Source organism: Lotus japonicus, chromosome 3, assembly GCF_012489685.1.
Source record: "Lotus japonicus ecotype B-129 chromosome 3, LjGifu_v1.2".
NCBI lineage: Eukaryota > Viridiplantae > Streptophyta > Magnoliopsida > Fabales > Fabaceae > Lotus > Lotus japonicus.
Genome location: NC_080043.1, coordinates 37,121,729 through 37,136,873, shown reverse-complemented (window position 1 = coordinate 37,136,873; position 15,145 = coordinate 37,121,729). Strand labels below are relative to the sequence as shown.

Here is a 15,145-nt window from a genome sequence, read left to right as displayed (position 1 = left end):
TGACAAGTTGTTTTTATCAAGAACAAAAGTTGGGGCTATAAAATTCTATTTGACAACAACTATAATCAATTATTAGAATTATTAATATTGAATATTTTAAACGAAATTTTCAAATTTCAAAATTAATATCAAACAACTCTACTAATTTACTTAACAAAATTATTTAAAATTAAATACACGATATTGCTAATGAAAAAATATTAAACTACAAAAATATAATTGGATACTTCATAAAAAAACATAATTGAATACAATAAAATAATATTACAATACTTAATGGGTCCTTAAAGGTATTGTTCTCAAAATAAAAAACAAACATACATAATCAATAAATAAAGCGTGACAGCCACATCATCAAATTTTCTTGCCTAAAATTGCTTCGAGTATGTCATCATGAGTGAGTTGAAACTCCACCAATTGACCTGCAATTAACACAAAATTGAGACTATCTTGTATTGGTTTAGTACTATTGGTGCTACTATTAATAGCCAACCCAAAAACCAGAGAAACTGCACAAAGAACATATACTATTATTAATATATGTTTCTTTTGCCTGTTAAAAAAAAAGCCTAAGCACTTTTTTTATAAGCCATTTTAAGAATATCACCAATGGTAGAACCTATATACAAAATAAAATTAATACATAGAATTGAAGAAAGTGCCCAAGCAAATACCTAAAGTGCTACTAAGCAACAATGAATTAATAGACTTAGCACACAAGAGATCAGTGACGGATCCAGGATTTATAGGTCGTGGGGGCAAAATACACATAAAAATTTACAACATTAAAAACATAACATATTACTATTAAACTTCTGAATACACATCATAATTGTTCTCTACGAGTTTTCATATTTTGAAAACATTGCACAATACTTTCATTCTCAACACTATCAAATATTTCTCTCTCTATATAAGTTACTAAGCAATCATTCAACCACTCATCCCCCATGCGATTTCGCATCCGATTCTTGATAATATTCATTGCAGAGAAAGCTCTTTCAACTGTTGCAGTTGCCACTGGTAGTATCAAAGCCAACTTCAAAAGCAAATACACTAATCTCTTTGTGGAAAACTAATCTCTTTTGGTTGACAAGAACCCTTTTGTAGATAGCATCTTCTAATTTCATCTCTATCATTAGGGTGATAACATGAAATTCTTGGCCTTAAACCAGGATCATTAGGAAGATTTACTGAATCAAAATCTAAAAATCTTTTTTTTTTTGTGGATGGACCCAAAGTTTTATCAAGTGCTTGAGGTTGAGAAGATGAAGGCTCTGACTCTGAAGTTGACTTCCTTTTGTAAAACTTTTCCATTGATAAAGTCTAGAATTAAAATCAAACAACCATAATTAAATGTGACCATACTGAAAATTATTTCAAAGGCATCACACACAGTGTCTATAAAGTTTAAATAAAAAAAATTAGACAGTAAAATTGTGAGTTATTGATAATACTTAATAACAAAAAGTGAAACATACATGGTTATAAATTTACAATCACTATCTTCAAAACCCAACTAAGAAATACACACATTTAAGTTTAACAAAATGCATGATTCAATAGAAAAATGACAGAAACTTAAGTCTAACAATAAATTGAAAGCTAACGGACCAGTGGCAGTGGCATGATTCAGTTTTGAATTTAATAGCCAAATGCCAAAAGACAAAGCTAAAGTGGTAAATAGCAAGTGGGTTTTAAATGAATAAATAACACATGATTCAATATATATAAGGGCAAAGAGATTTATAATGGTTACCACTTACCAGCAAGAGTTAGAAGATTCACAAATGGATTTCAGAAGCAAAAGCAACACCGTTTTGACTTGAACAGAGGAAAATGACCTGCAGCTTCGTCTTCTTCTTGTGTGGCTGTGTGGCCGCGTGGGTATGGAGGTTTTGGGAAATGAAATGGAGGTTTTGGGAAATGAAATGGTAAAGTTGGATAGATGTGGGGTCAAATGCAAGAAGTCAGAGAAAGAACTTAAAAGAGATTTAACTTTTAGTGGCATTGGAAGTAAAATAGTGTAGCTATGGGGGCATTTAGTTTTTGGTAGGAACAATTGAATATTTTATATTAAAATAGAGAGTATTGGGAAGAATTTTGTTCAAGGATGTGGGGTCAAATGCCCCACCCACTCAACACGTGGGTCCGTCCCTGCAAGAGATATGCTCCCATCCCACTACTGTTATAATAGTCTCCAGCATTTTAATTTGACTCACTCCAATAGCAATTCCCAAACTGATGACCAAAGGAAGCAAATGTCAAGTCAATACACACACAATAGACAAGATAGCCTCAAGCATCATAGCTAGCCACATTAGGGGCTGGTATCAACATTACCAAACACATGGTAGTCCCTCTACTGCAGTCGCCTACACCGTTCATATAAGAGAACAAAGTTGCTAAATTACTTTGAAAACTTTGGCATAATTTAATACCCTAACTTCAACTATTAGAAGATACAAAAGAAATGCATACTATAACTTAAGAAAAGTAATTATAACTTACATGTGTGCAATCCATGTTTTTAGTAGTTTCAACCCTGTGAATATTGTCCAGCCTATTAAAATATATAAAACATTAACTTAATATTCAAGATTGTAAATAATACTTAAAAGAAAATAAAGTTGCCAACTCATCAAACTTTTGTACCCTTAAATGGTGTTCTTACTTACCAATGGCATTCTAAAGAAGAAGGTTGTCATCCTTTCCTCAAATTTTTTTCCATTCTTTCTTCAAGTTGCTTTTCTAAACTTTCTTCAAATTGTTTTTCCCTTTCTCCAGGTTGCTTTTGGCTATCTTCAATGCGTGTAGCCATTTCTTCTCAAATGTCACGCTCCTCTTGAAATTGAGACTCAACTTCTTTCAGTTTCATTTCTATACCCTGACGCTTTTCTCGTTCACTCACTAATTGTTCATGTAGACCTGCAGTAGATTTTCCCTTTGTAGGTTGAATTCCAGCACCAAGACCACGACAATACCCTGAACGTTCCCCTACAACTGATTTAAAAGCCTTGTTGATAATAGGATCTTCCTCAGCGTCCTCATATGTTTCTTGTAACATCCGCATAGAAGCTTGTTCAACCCTTACCTATTAAAGAAAAAGTAAAATCATAACCATCAATTTTAATTAAAAAAGATGAAACTAAAACTAGTTATAATTTATAAGTCATTTAAATGTCTTACATGAACTTCCCTAGAAGCCTCATTTATCCAAACCCCCTGTTGTTTGTGTGAGTCATTCACCATTAATCTTGATAATTAGGCTCCTTTCCAGTTTCAAGATCTCTCTAAAGACAAATTTTTTGTAGCCATAGAGAATAATCATTATAATTTTTTAACTCAATAACAATTCATAATCAAACAATTTAATATTTCTTTATTACTGCATCATAGCTAACAACTTGAAATTACTTCCTTCCACATCTATGATTAATTGTTTATTTTACTTTATTTGATTTGTTCCTTTCACTCATTGCCCAAAAATAATCCACATAAAATTATTATAGTAACTTTTCTTCACATTTATAACCAATCTATATTTTTAAAAAGTTAATTGCCAACATACCTTATAGCCAGAACTTGAAAAATAATCTACCAAGTACTCCCAATCTCCCTCACTTAACTCATCGGGTTTATGTTTCAACGTAATTTCATTTGTTTCATATTGTTTAAAGTGTTGATGAAGTCTACCTCTATGGCTTCGGTAGAGTCTTTCTGCTGTAGCAAGAATGACAGCTTTGTTATGATCTGTTTGATCAATGTCAAAAGCATTCTGCAGTCAATAATTAAAAGGAAAAATATTTTTAAATATTATATAAATCAAACATAAAAACAAAAAAAATAAAAAAGAATATTGAAACTTACATAAACTCTTGATACTATATCATCTTTTTCCAGATCAGGAACTTTTTTCCATTTCTTGACATTAAAAGGAGCTCTCTTTTGGACTTGCATAGATATTTCAATAACAAAATCTGGAGCTTTTGGTCCTACAACCACCATCTTACCAGGTGGAATAACATGCAATTTTCCAGTTGCAGACTTCTCTTTTCTTTTCGAAACACTTATGCCCGTGATTTTTTCCTCTTCCAACTTTTTTTGTCGTCGAACAATCTATTGGATTTCACCGAAAAAAGGAAAGAATATAATGACAACCATTTTTTTTGGAGAAACCAAATAGATATAAATAGATATGAAGTAAAGAGACTTTGGCTCGTACAAAAGAAACAAAACACATAAAAGAAAAAAGAACAAAGTCTGCAACAAGGGGATACAAATTCACCCTGATAAAACACAGTAGTAGCACCCAAAAACCGGCTAAGAGTGCTAAACTAGTAGTACAAAATCCCTCTAATAGAACTCTAACAAAACAGCCAGGGTCTCATTAATCAAGGAAGGAAAGGAAGAGCAAACAAGGCCCCCTCGAACCATACCAATTGATCTGGCAGTAGCAAACCTCAATTTGGTATATATGCTACACCTTTAACAAAGGCCCCAATGAAGAGACAAGATAGCCATAAAACACCAACGTTAAAACATCACAGAGGAGACACAATCCACACCAGAAGAATAGAAATACAAAATAGAGGCGGAAACATGTCTATCAATGCAAAGCCGAAACCTTCCAAGCCCAGACTTCTCAAGATACCAATTCAGCAGACCATGACAGTCCAGAGGAAGACAAGAAGGAGCACAAAACATATATGAACCCATATAATAGCTTATCACTATCCAAAACCAACACAACAGTAAAATGGAGACAACTCCAGCAGCAGACAATATAGTGGACAACCGCTAAAGAGAGGAATTTGTGACAACCATAGCATAAAGTTTTAAGAAAACAAAATAAAATAATTGGAAAGAAATCAAACAATGGTACCTCCTTGTTGTTGACTTCCAGTGGCGGTTGAAGAATTTCCAGCCGTTGAGTCGGCGACATGGCTTGATGGTGCCATTCCTAAATACAAACAAAAACATGCATATTAAAGAAGTGGAATATGGTATATGAAATCGTTATATACCTAACTTTCAGTTCACAATTTTAACCTCAATTTTTTTTTTCTAAACTACCCTAAATACAAGCAAGCCTTGGACTCTAGACCAAACCACACCATTCATTGATCTTTTATACTCCCTCTGGTCCTTTTTATCAGAAAATTTTGACAAAATCACACAAACCAAGGAAATTAATATTTTTTATAAAAATAAACTATTATGCTTAATTCCAATGATGTCTTTTCCTTTTCACAAGAACAACCATGCTAATTACCACAAATGTTGACAATACCTATTGGGTGCTTGCAATTTCCATCCAAATTTTTGCATGGGGAATAGGTCTCTTTGCATTGAAATGAATTATTTGACTTAATTTTATAAGAGTGTTTCTTATAAAAAGGACCCAAAAAAAATTGTCAAAGTGTTACTTATAAAAAGGACCGGAGGGAGTAGTATTTTTTAGCAAACTACCTACTCCATACTTTCAAAAATATGAGTTTTAACTTCGCTGAATTCAAGTAGAAATCTATTCTCTCAGCATGAAAAGCACATCAAAAGCATTTCCCACTCAACAAGTTATGAGCTCAGCCTTCTCCAGTAACAAAGCTCAGCCTTTTCCAATAACAAAGATCAAGTTATGAGCTCAGCCTTCCCCATGGGGTGAAGTACCCCAAATACTTCAATTTTATATACTATTAATGGAAAACAATTAATGGAAAAGAAAAACACAACAACAGCAAAACCCTAAAGCTCCCTCCAGCATGAGACGAAGATAGCATGAAAGATGGCATATAAAACTTGACAACAATTCCTAGCTAGCCATGGGGCGCAAAACAAGCCACCAAACAGCCAGACCCAAAAAGTTGCAGGTCTCATGAATACATTACCAAGATATAAGAAACAAAACCAACTTTAACAAGGGTACAAATATTTCAATTTCTTGAAGAACATCATCTTTCAAAACATCAATTCATCAAAAAAAAATTAGATAAATCAAAATTGTATTAGAGAAATATAAGGGATATTTCAACCTTGAGATATAGTACAAAGGGACAAGAAAAAAGGGACCAAGAAACAGAACCCAGTGTTCACACGCGAACAAGGGAGAAAGCCAAACAAAGCCAAAGAACGCTGGCAATGGAACGCCAGGAAACGACGGAGCAACACATCCTTCTACTAGACCCAAAAAGACGAAAAAGAAAAGGCATCCTCACAAATCACCACAAATCATCAATTCATTTTCTTCTGGATCAAGCTTGCTTCCAAACTTCCAAACCTCAAAACTTGGTTAAGCTATCATTGATCTGTTATTTGCTTTATCATCAACTATCATCTTGCTGCTGATATGCTTCATCATCCTTTGCTTCGAGTTCAAACACACTTTGTTTTCTTTTGGGTCGGTGGGAATGATAGGTAATGAAATAAGGAGAGGAAAATATTAGGAAATGGTTTTAGGTGGGACATTTTGAGTGGGACTTTAGGTAACTTACTAGTCTGTCTCTTTTTTTTTTTTTTTGAAATCTTTTGATTTGAGAATTGTGAGACATATCATTAGTGAGACTGTGAGTAAATTAGAAAAATTAATCAATGAATGTGTTGTGAATTGTGATTGTGTGATGGGTGAACCGTGAATGATACATATTGGTGATAATTTAATGTATTTGTTTTGTTACAAAATTTATTTTATTGTAAATTAGTTTGATTTGAGAAGTATTAACTTTTAAATTATCAATTACAATGATACAAAAGGTCTTTAAAATTAGATAAATATGTATAACAATTTACATATAAATAATTACAATAATTACTGATTTTTTAACACACAGTGCAAATGAAAAAAAATCACATCGCAACAGCCGCAACCCGCATTTCCTGCATCCGCAATGACTAACTAAAAAACTATGTAACAACTAACATAACTGAAACTAACTATCGAATAGAATATAAAAGGGTAATATCCAATGTGTAGTGTGCTCAGGCTCCTGTGCACACTGAACTAATTAATAGAAATTAAAGAATAGCAACAGTGTGTTTGAGAAAGGAAATTGTGAAACGATACTATGCTTCATATTATTGTAGAATAAATGGAATTGGAGGAAGAAAAGAGATTAAGGAGCACAAGAAGAAGAATGAACATACCCGAGAAATGAAGCAGAAAATTGAGGGTAAAACTGAAAATTAGAGGAAATCAGAATTAGGTTGCTGCAAAACGAAATGAAGAGGAAGAGAAATACCCGCTTCAGAGCTCGGAGCGAATTACCCACACTAAAAAGCAGTGCTTGGGACAAAGAAGAGGAAAGTGGTGAACGCACTGGCCGTTTTGAAGAATTTTGGGGCAAGATCGATTTAGGAATTTGAAAATTAGGGTTTATCATAGTTGAAAGTTGAAACAAGAAACTGGTTATGAAATTAGAGTAAAGTGTGGAGGATAGTTAGATAGCAGTAGAGGAAATAGATAAGATGTTATGAAATTAAGTTTTAGGAAATTAAAAATTAAAAAAATTGAATTTGAATTTAGTTATGAGTAAACCGATTTTTTAACCAGATTATAAAATTGGATATCTAAATTGGTTTCCACCTTGAAAAGTGGATAAGTTAAAACCGGTTATATAGGAATTGGATATTTTTAGATATGGTTATGGTTTGGTTAATGGAACTGGATACTTTGAACACCGCTAGAGCTAACTTGATAAAAAATTGAGTTTAACACTGAAAAAGGATGGCTTGAGCGAGTCTTGAGCAAACTTTACATGAAAATGTGAGATTTTGTTTTGGAAAAAGGTTGCTTGGGTGAACCATTAGGCGAACAAAACTGTACCAGATGGGAACAACATTGTAAATTGTACCAAATGATTCACTACTATTTTAGGTTCGCTCAACTTTGGGCCAAGATTGTTCTCTCAAGCCACTTATCTTCACTCTCAACATAATCAATAATATAAAAGGGTGCACGCACATACTTCTCAATTTCTCACATCTTGGGTACAATCTCATTTTCTTCTCATCTTTCATCAAGGAATCATTTCATTTTCCCCTCTCTTCATCAAGAACACGTAATTCTTTCTCTTTTCTATTAACCATGTGTTCTTAATTTGGGGATCTCTTCATGTTAGGGATTTTTATTGATAATTATGAACACGAAAGTCTTCACGTTGGGTTGTTGAGGAACTGGTTATGATAACATGAAATAGAATTATTGATAGTTATTTCTACTTCTTGAACTCTTTGTTGTATTTGTTTATAATCTTTGGGTTCTTGGACACATAAGTCAACATAAAGGGTTGTTGAATGCATTGATTTATCATGCTTCATGAAATTGGGTGTAAGTATGAGATCAAATGTGTTGTTTGAGTGCTAAATGTTGATAATATATTGATGTGAGTGGTATTGATTGAAAACAATAAGTTAAATTTTAAATGAATCATGCAAGTTAGAATTCATGAGCACCAATTGTTTGCTAAAATATCACAATGATGTTGGTGTAATTGAAGAGCATGTAAAGTGAAGGATATGAATTCTTGAAAGTTGAAAACTTGTGATGAAAGGTTGTAACCTCTTCTCATGAACACAATTGAAATTGTTATGTATGTGTTACACATAAAAAGAAGAGGTGAATTTTTAAATTGCAAGTAGTCTCATACACTAACATGTTTATTTGTGGTCAATTTTCAGGACGGCACTCCGAACAAAGAATTTGAATGTAAAGAAGAGGAAGCAAGTTCAACCACCACCTGAACCATTGTCGTAATCTGAGACTGAATATGAAGCTGAATCCGAACCGAAGTCGTCTGAGGAAGGAAATGGAGAGGAACTTGGCATAAGTGGAGACAATTATACCTTCGATAAAAGACGAGCAAGGATAGAAGCCAGATCATTCATGAAGGAGTGGTTAGTGACGCTTGCAGATGGTGAGTATGAATAGGAATTCAGGGCTGAGTTAGTAAGAAGAAAGTGGCAAAAGTTGGCCTCACCGCCACTAGAGTACAATACAGATATTGTAAGGGAATTTTATTCATATCCTTATGATTGAACCCAATCGGAAAAGGGAATCTCGGATTTGCAATATAAGGGTACCGTTTCACAGAGACACTATCAAGACCTATTTGGGGAGGCCTCTAGAGTTGGATGGTGATTAAGGAAAAGCTCCTATAAATAGATCTGGGGGATTCTTTAATGGTGTGATCTTCAAGGACCTATGTGTACCGGGTCAACATACATTAGGAAACAATATTTATCAGCCACGGATGACCACCTGCACTCAAATTTGGACAATTTTTGTGTTATACAACATTAGTCCATCCTTTCATGTCTCCTATATTTTTATGAATGAGGCATATATGAAAGAGATATACGATAAAATGGATAGATGTTTACTAGACAATAGCATATGTATCATAGAATAGAGGAACCGCATGCTAAACATGATGATATGACTTATCAGCTCCGTATCACAATGGATCAGGTGTCTTCTAGCCATATTCGGCTTTATGAAAGGGTAAAACAAGTGGTTGATATGAAGGATTATTTATATGCATCATACTCTCAACAGGACCATCATCTTAGATAACAGAGGGTTGGATCCACAATCACTGAATGGCCTGAGCATAGACCACTTTCAAAGGAGGGAGAGAGAGCTAGTGCAGCTAATGTAGATGGAGTTGATGCAGCTCAGGAATGATTGATAGAGCTATAACACACCACACAAAATTCACTTTATATTTTTATTATTTCTATTTTAGTTTTAGTACTTTGTTGGTTTCGGTAGTTGTTTTTAGACTACGTTACTTTTTGGTGTGTTAGTACTATGTTAGTATCTTGATACTTGCATTTTTATGTTGGATTTTGAGATGTTGTCTCCTTTTTTGCTTTGGTTTGAACTAAGAATTTGATCCATGTGCTTAGGCATGGTTTATGAAAAGTCAATAATTGCATGAAAGTTGTTTTTAAAAGAGAAAGCATATGTCTTTGATAGTCTTTGTGGTTGCACTCTTAGATTCCATGGCATGAATATGTGCACTTTTCACATGAATTTCAAAGCATCACAAGGTTATGCCTATGATACTCATGTCAAAAGTGTGAATAGGAGAAGGGATTGTATGTTGTTGTTGTGGTCTTTGTGATCAGAGAAGAAAAGGGAATCTTTTGTAAGAAGGAAAGAAGAGAAGTTGAGCAAGAGGGTTGACCTTGAGGGCCATTGGGGAATCTTTTATTTATTTATTTTATTTTTATTTTTAATATTTATTATATCTTATGTGCCTGCCACGTGGACTAGCCCATGTATCAATTAACATGACACATGGGCTTCTCCGTTCCTAGGACTAATAGAAAAGAAGAAAAATGACAAACGTGATGTGAGTTTGCAAGTTGGAGGACTTTTCAAGCCATTTTTTTAGTTCAGTGACTGACTTGAAGTGAAGCTGCAATTTTAGGGACCAATTTGGGGATTGACGCTCAATCAGCCACCTCTAAAATGCAGTGGGAATAATAAATTGTTTTCAATTCATTGATGTCAGTTGTGGAGCACTAATATTTGTTGCGGTTTTTTTTTTGAAAGTGAAAGAGAATTATAATAATCGAAGTTGAGAAACAAATCCTCTCGACAATGGACGATACAACGCAAAAACGAAAAAGGAAAACAACGAGCTACAAACCCAAGGAAAACAAACAGACGACAATAAAAACCAAAACAAAGCCACAAAACCCGGACACATCCAACAACGACAAAAAAAAAACCACTAGGTGAAAACGAACCCCACTCCATTCTAGAGAAAACGAACTACCCGACCAACATGAAATAGACCCTACCCACCTCCATTTTTTTTATTTTTTGTATAGGCCCCTACCGACCTCCATACCTCTCCGGATGGGTCGATTTGAGGTGAATCGCAAGAGCCTCAACAACCTCCTCGTCAATTCCTGAGAAAACCAAGACACATGCTTTACCAACTTTCTAAACATTAGCCGCTCTCTCGGCCACGCACTCGACGCTACCAACAATGGGCACACCCCCACTGTCCACACTAGCAGGTATGGCAACTGATAAAGCCAGCGACTGCATATCCTCAGAAATAAGATGCTCAATCACCTTCTTCTTTCGACGATGCATAGAGAAACCAAGGACCTTTTTGTTCCTTCCACGGCCACTGATATTCCTTGGGCGGCCTCTCGCACGACGCGGAGGGGTCTTAGAATCATCCTGCGGCCCCACAAGCATGTCACTATTAAACCCCTCGAACGAAAAAGCATCAAAGCGAGAAAACACCACACGAAAGCGGCACGTCCGAAGGAGCACCATGCTGACCGAGGGCGGCTCAAGACTAACATGATCATCCACCTCCAGGCGCTCATCAGAAATATCACTACGCACATAATCAATCTTTGGCTTACTGGCTACACGAACCACAAATTCCGATCTAACAGGAAATTCCGCAGCCAGCGTGACCCTCAACTCATTCATCCGCACATCAAAATCAGAAATAATAGCACGGAGAATCTCATAAAATAACTTAATTACAATTTTATCCTTCTAATTTAGATTATATATAATTTGTATCCCTAATTTTATTGAGTTAACCAAATCTCTCTACTTTCAAAACTAAGTAAATTTGGTCATCCTGTCAGTTCATATATTTAATTTAAAGTTTTTTTTGGTACATCGTAAAGATAAATTGCGCCCGTCAGGATTCGATCTCTGGACCTCCCCCTACCCAACCCATGTCCCCAAGCTCCTACCACTTGAGCTATCTCTTTGGTTGGTGTTTTCATTTTTAAATATTTTAGACTTTTGTATATTTTGGGTCGTTTGGTTAGTTGGTGATGTTATATCTTGCTTGGTTTTTGCCCTGTTGCATTAGTTTGGTGGGGTTTTTTTTTTTACTCTAGTTTTGCTGGGCTGTTTCTCAAGTTTTTTTTTTTTTTGGGTTACTGAAGATATTAAATAACTAGAAAGGTTACAAGTTTAGTGGAAATTTGATAAATTTTGAATAATTTTGAAGGACTTGAGGTTCGGATTTAAAGATGGGAAGATTGTGATTTTATAATTTTTAGTTGGAATCATCAATATCAATCAATATCAATATCAATATCAATATCAATCAATATATATTAGAAAAGAAGAACTTTCATAGTGACGTGTCAGCACCAGATTAATTCTTAGTGACGTGTCAGCACCAGATTAATTCTCATAAAAATTATTCCACGTGTCAATTTGTTAGAGGATATAATTTTCAATTGATATATGTTTTAATTTTATATATTCTAACCTAATTAATTGATATTATTTTAGAAGATATAAGTTTCAATTGATATATGTTTTAATTTTATATATTCGAAAATAATTGATTGATATTATTTTAAAAGATAAGATTTGGTCTTTTAGTTTATTTTAAATTTATTTTTAGAATATATTGATTAATTTTTATTGAATTTTTGAATTTTTATTAATTCGGGATTTTATGAGTTTTTATTGTGATTTGCTAGATTTTGTTAGTTTTTATCTATCTTTATTTAATACCTTTTTTAATATTAGATTTGATGAAACTTAGGATAGCCTGAATTTATATTCATTTCTCAAATTTTGCCCGTTTTTATTCATCATGTTTGAGCTGTGTGTATAAGCATACTATTTGCATTGTATGTGAATGATGCACAACTTACTATTTTTTTTAATGATGCACAACTTACTATTTTTTTTAATGATGCACAGGTCAGTCAAATTGATGGAAGCATATGAAGAGCTCACATTTAATCTTCATGAATATGTTTAACCCATTCTTAAGGTTGGTTCATGTTTTCCTCAAACTCATTAGTTTTGCATATACTCATGTTTTAGTATGTCAATTGGGTGACTTATCTTACTTTACTCTATATATTTTCTTAAGTTCAATTTAAATTGATTCTTAGTATAAGTTTATTGGTGAAGTAACCACAATTATTTTGGGTGGGAGAATTATTTTGTTTTTTTCTCACATATATAGATAATTTGTTGGAGTGCGCACATATGGGGCAATACACCATTTTTTGTTTCTCTTGACTGAAATGTGTCTTTGATTTTTTGTTTCACAAGGGTTCCACCCCAAGATTCACAAATATACTAAATACAATTCTTTCACCACAGTCCTTTCAAATTGGTGAAGGGTTAATCAAAAGCAAAAGGATTGAGGAAAAGAAAATCTTCTAGGGTGCAGAATATTCACTAATTGGAAAGAAAAAAAATAACACGTGTCATTCTCAGAGTAATTCTCATAAAAAAATACATTTTAAAATTTGAGATTTTATTAGGATTTATGTTGTTTATTTCTTGATTTTATCTTAATTTATTTTTGATTTATTTTTAGAGTAAAAAAATATACATTTTTAAATTTTAGATTTGATTAGGATTTAGGTGGTTTATTTCTTGATTTTATCTTAATTTATTTATTATTTATTTTTAGAGTATTAATTAATATATCCCAAACTTTTTTTAAAAAGAGTGAGTTTGAAAGCTATAGCTTAAGTTAATTTGTTAATATATTCCCAAATAATAATAATAATAATAATAATAATAATAATAATAATAATAATAATAATAATAATAATGATAACATATGTGTGCAGATATGGGCCGGTTGGGTACTATAGTGCCCATACCTGCACCCATACCCACTATTTTTTGCGGGTAATTATCTATACTCAACCTCATACTCATTTAGCGGTTTTTTACCCTACCCATAGTGGGTATTTTTTGCGGGTACCCTATGATTTTGAGACTCATTGTCATCCATAGATTTAGATTTTGGCAAAGATTGATAACTTCATGTAATGACATTGAATTGTCTAATGGTGGAGAGCTTCGAGTTGCTACCCACGTGAGTATGGACACGGGTACATGTAATTTTTAAAAACGCGGGTATGGAGATGGTACTACAGTACCTACCCATTATCATCCCTACTTAGTTGGAATAAACACAATAATGTTATACTTTATGATATATCTTACACAATCCTGATTTGTGCTACTATCACATTAATTTTTTTAAAGATTAATATGTTGATAATTCCTTATATCTATGATTTGTGTTATCGTCTTCATATTTACGAAGAATGTGAAATGAGTTCCTCTTGGTCTCAATTGGGCTTAGAAGAGAAGTCTTTATGTCAACTTTACTCATCAATTCTGACTTTTCTATTTCATTCGTTGTTTAATATATTTTTAATAATCAAAGTATTAATTAATGTATCAAATACAATAGACATAATTCTCGTGCAACGCGCGGGTAAAAAACACTAGTTTAATATTTTGTTAATTGAGTTTTGAAGGAAGAAAACGTCTACAAACAATAAAAAGAAATGGGGAAATTAAAAAAAAAATTGAAAATGGGGAAATTAAAATTTGCTCAAAAAGTTATTAGAAAAAAAATCACATATCCTCATTAATCCTAGTAATTTAATATAAGTGATAAAGTCATTTGATATTATTGCACACTCAAAATAAGTTTTTAATGATGCTGGGCCGCTTTGTTGCTTAATATAATTCACTTATTTTTTTTAAAAGTAAGTTATGTTTTAAAAAAAAAGTAAGTATTTTTTTTTACAAAAATTGTATAACTAAGAGAAAGCACCTCCAGACTTCTAGACAAAACGTCAGTGGCATGCTCTAGGGAAACCATCAGAGACTCAATCATTGGTAAGAGTATCAAGGGATTTCTCTAAAAAGGGTTGTCCTCCAAATGAGACTCCGACCTCAATCTATGAGGAGGTGAGACTTAAACCTGAAGTTGTGCCCAGTTGTATCAACTCATGTTGACAAAATTCTAAATGAGTTATAGCCAATATAATCTAGTGGGGATTATCAAATCTAAGTAAGTGCATTTGGTAATGAAGAAGGGGTGTTTTGCCGGGTTGCTCCTCCGCCGAACGACTGAGAGAGAAATAATGATTAGATTTAGAAGCTATTGTGCACGCAAGTAGTGTCTCTTTAATGTGTGTTTACGCGCTGGGATATAATAAATCTAGAAAGAATTATGTGAATATGACATATAACAAATATTATCCGGTAATATTAGATGTTACCTGTGTTACCTTAATTATAAATCTTTATTCTCATATGTGTTGTGAATATTTAGTCAAAGTATTTTGGTCTCACAATAAACACATTGGTAAACAA

General features: G+C 33.3%; 1 protein-coding gene across 9 annotated transcripts; it reads right to left on the bottom strand.

The window, feature by feature from the left end:
- Positions 1–231: 231 nt before the first annotated feature.
- LOC130709518 (uncharacterized) lies at positions 232–7,573 on the bottom strand. 9 transcript variants are annotated; one of them, XM_057558893.1, is made up of 9 exons: positions 7,262–7,562; positions 7,141–7,172; positions 4,886–4,963; positions 3,871–4,119; positions 3,572–3,778; positions 2,679–3,094; positions 2,512–2,563; positions 1,767–2,241; positions 232–422 (listed from the first exon to the last, which is right to left on the bottom strand). In XM_057558893.1, exons 1-6 carry the CDS (start codon positions 7,374–7,376, stop codon positions 2,828–2,830), a joined length of 948 nt encoding a protein of 315 aa, XP_057414876.1. In that variant the 5' UTR covers positions 7,377–7,562; the 3' UTR covers positions 232–422; positions 1,767–2,241; positions 2,512–2,563; positions 2,679–2,827. The 9 variants fall into 9 exon arrangements, with proteins under 9 accessions (XP_057414876.1, XP_057414878.1, XP_057414875.1 ...); XM_057558895.1 differs by lacking the exon at positions 232–422 and adding an exon at positions 429–1,326 and having other exon boundaries at positions 1,767–2,375; XM_057558892.1 differs by lacking the exon at positions 232–422 and adding an exon at positions 429–1,326.
- Between the last annotated feature and the right edge of the window lie 7,572 nt (positions 7,574–15,145).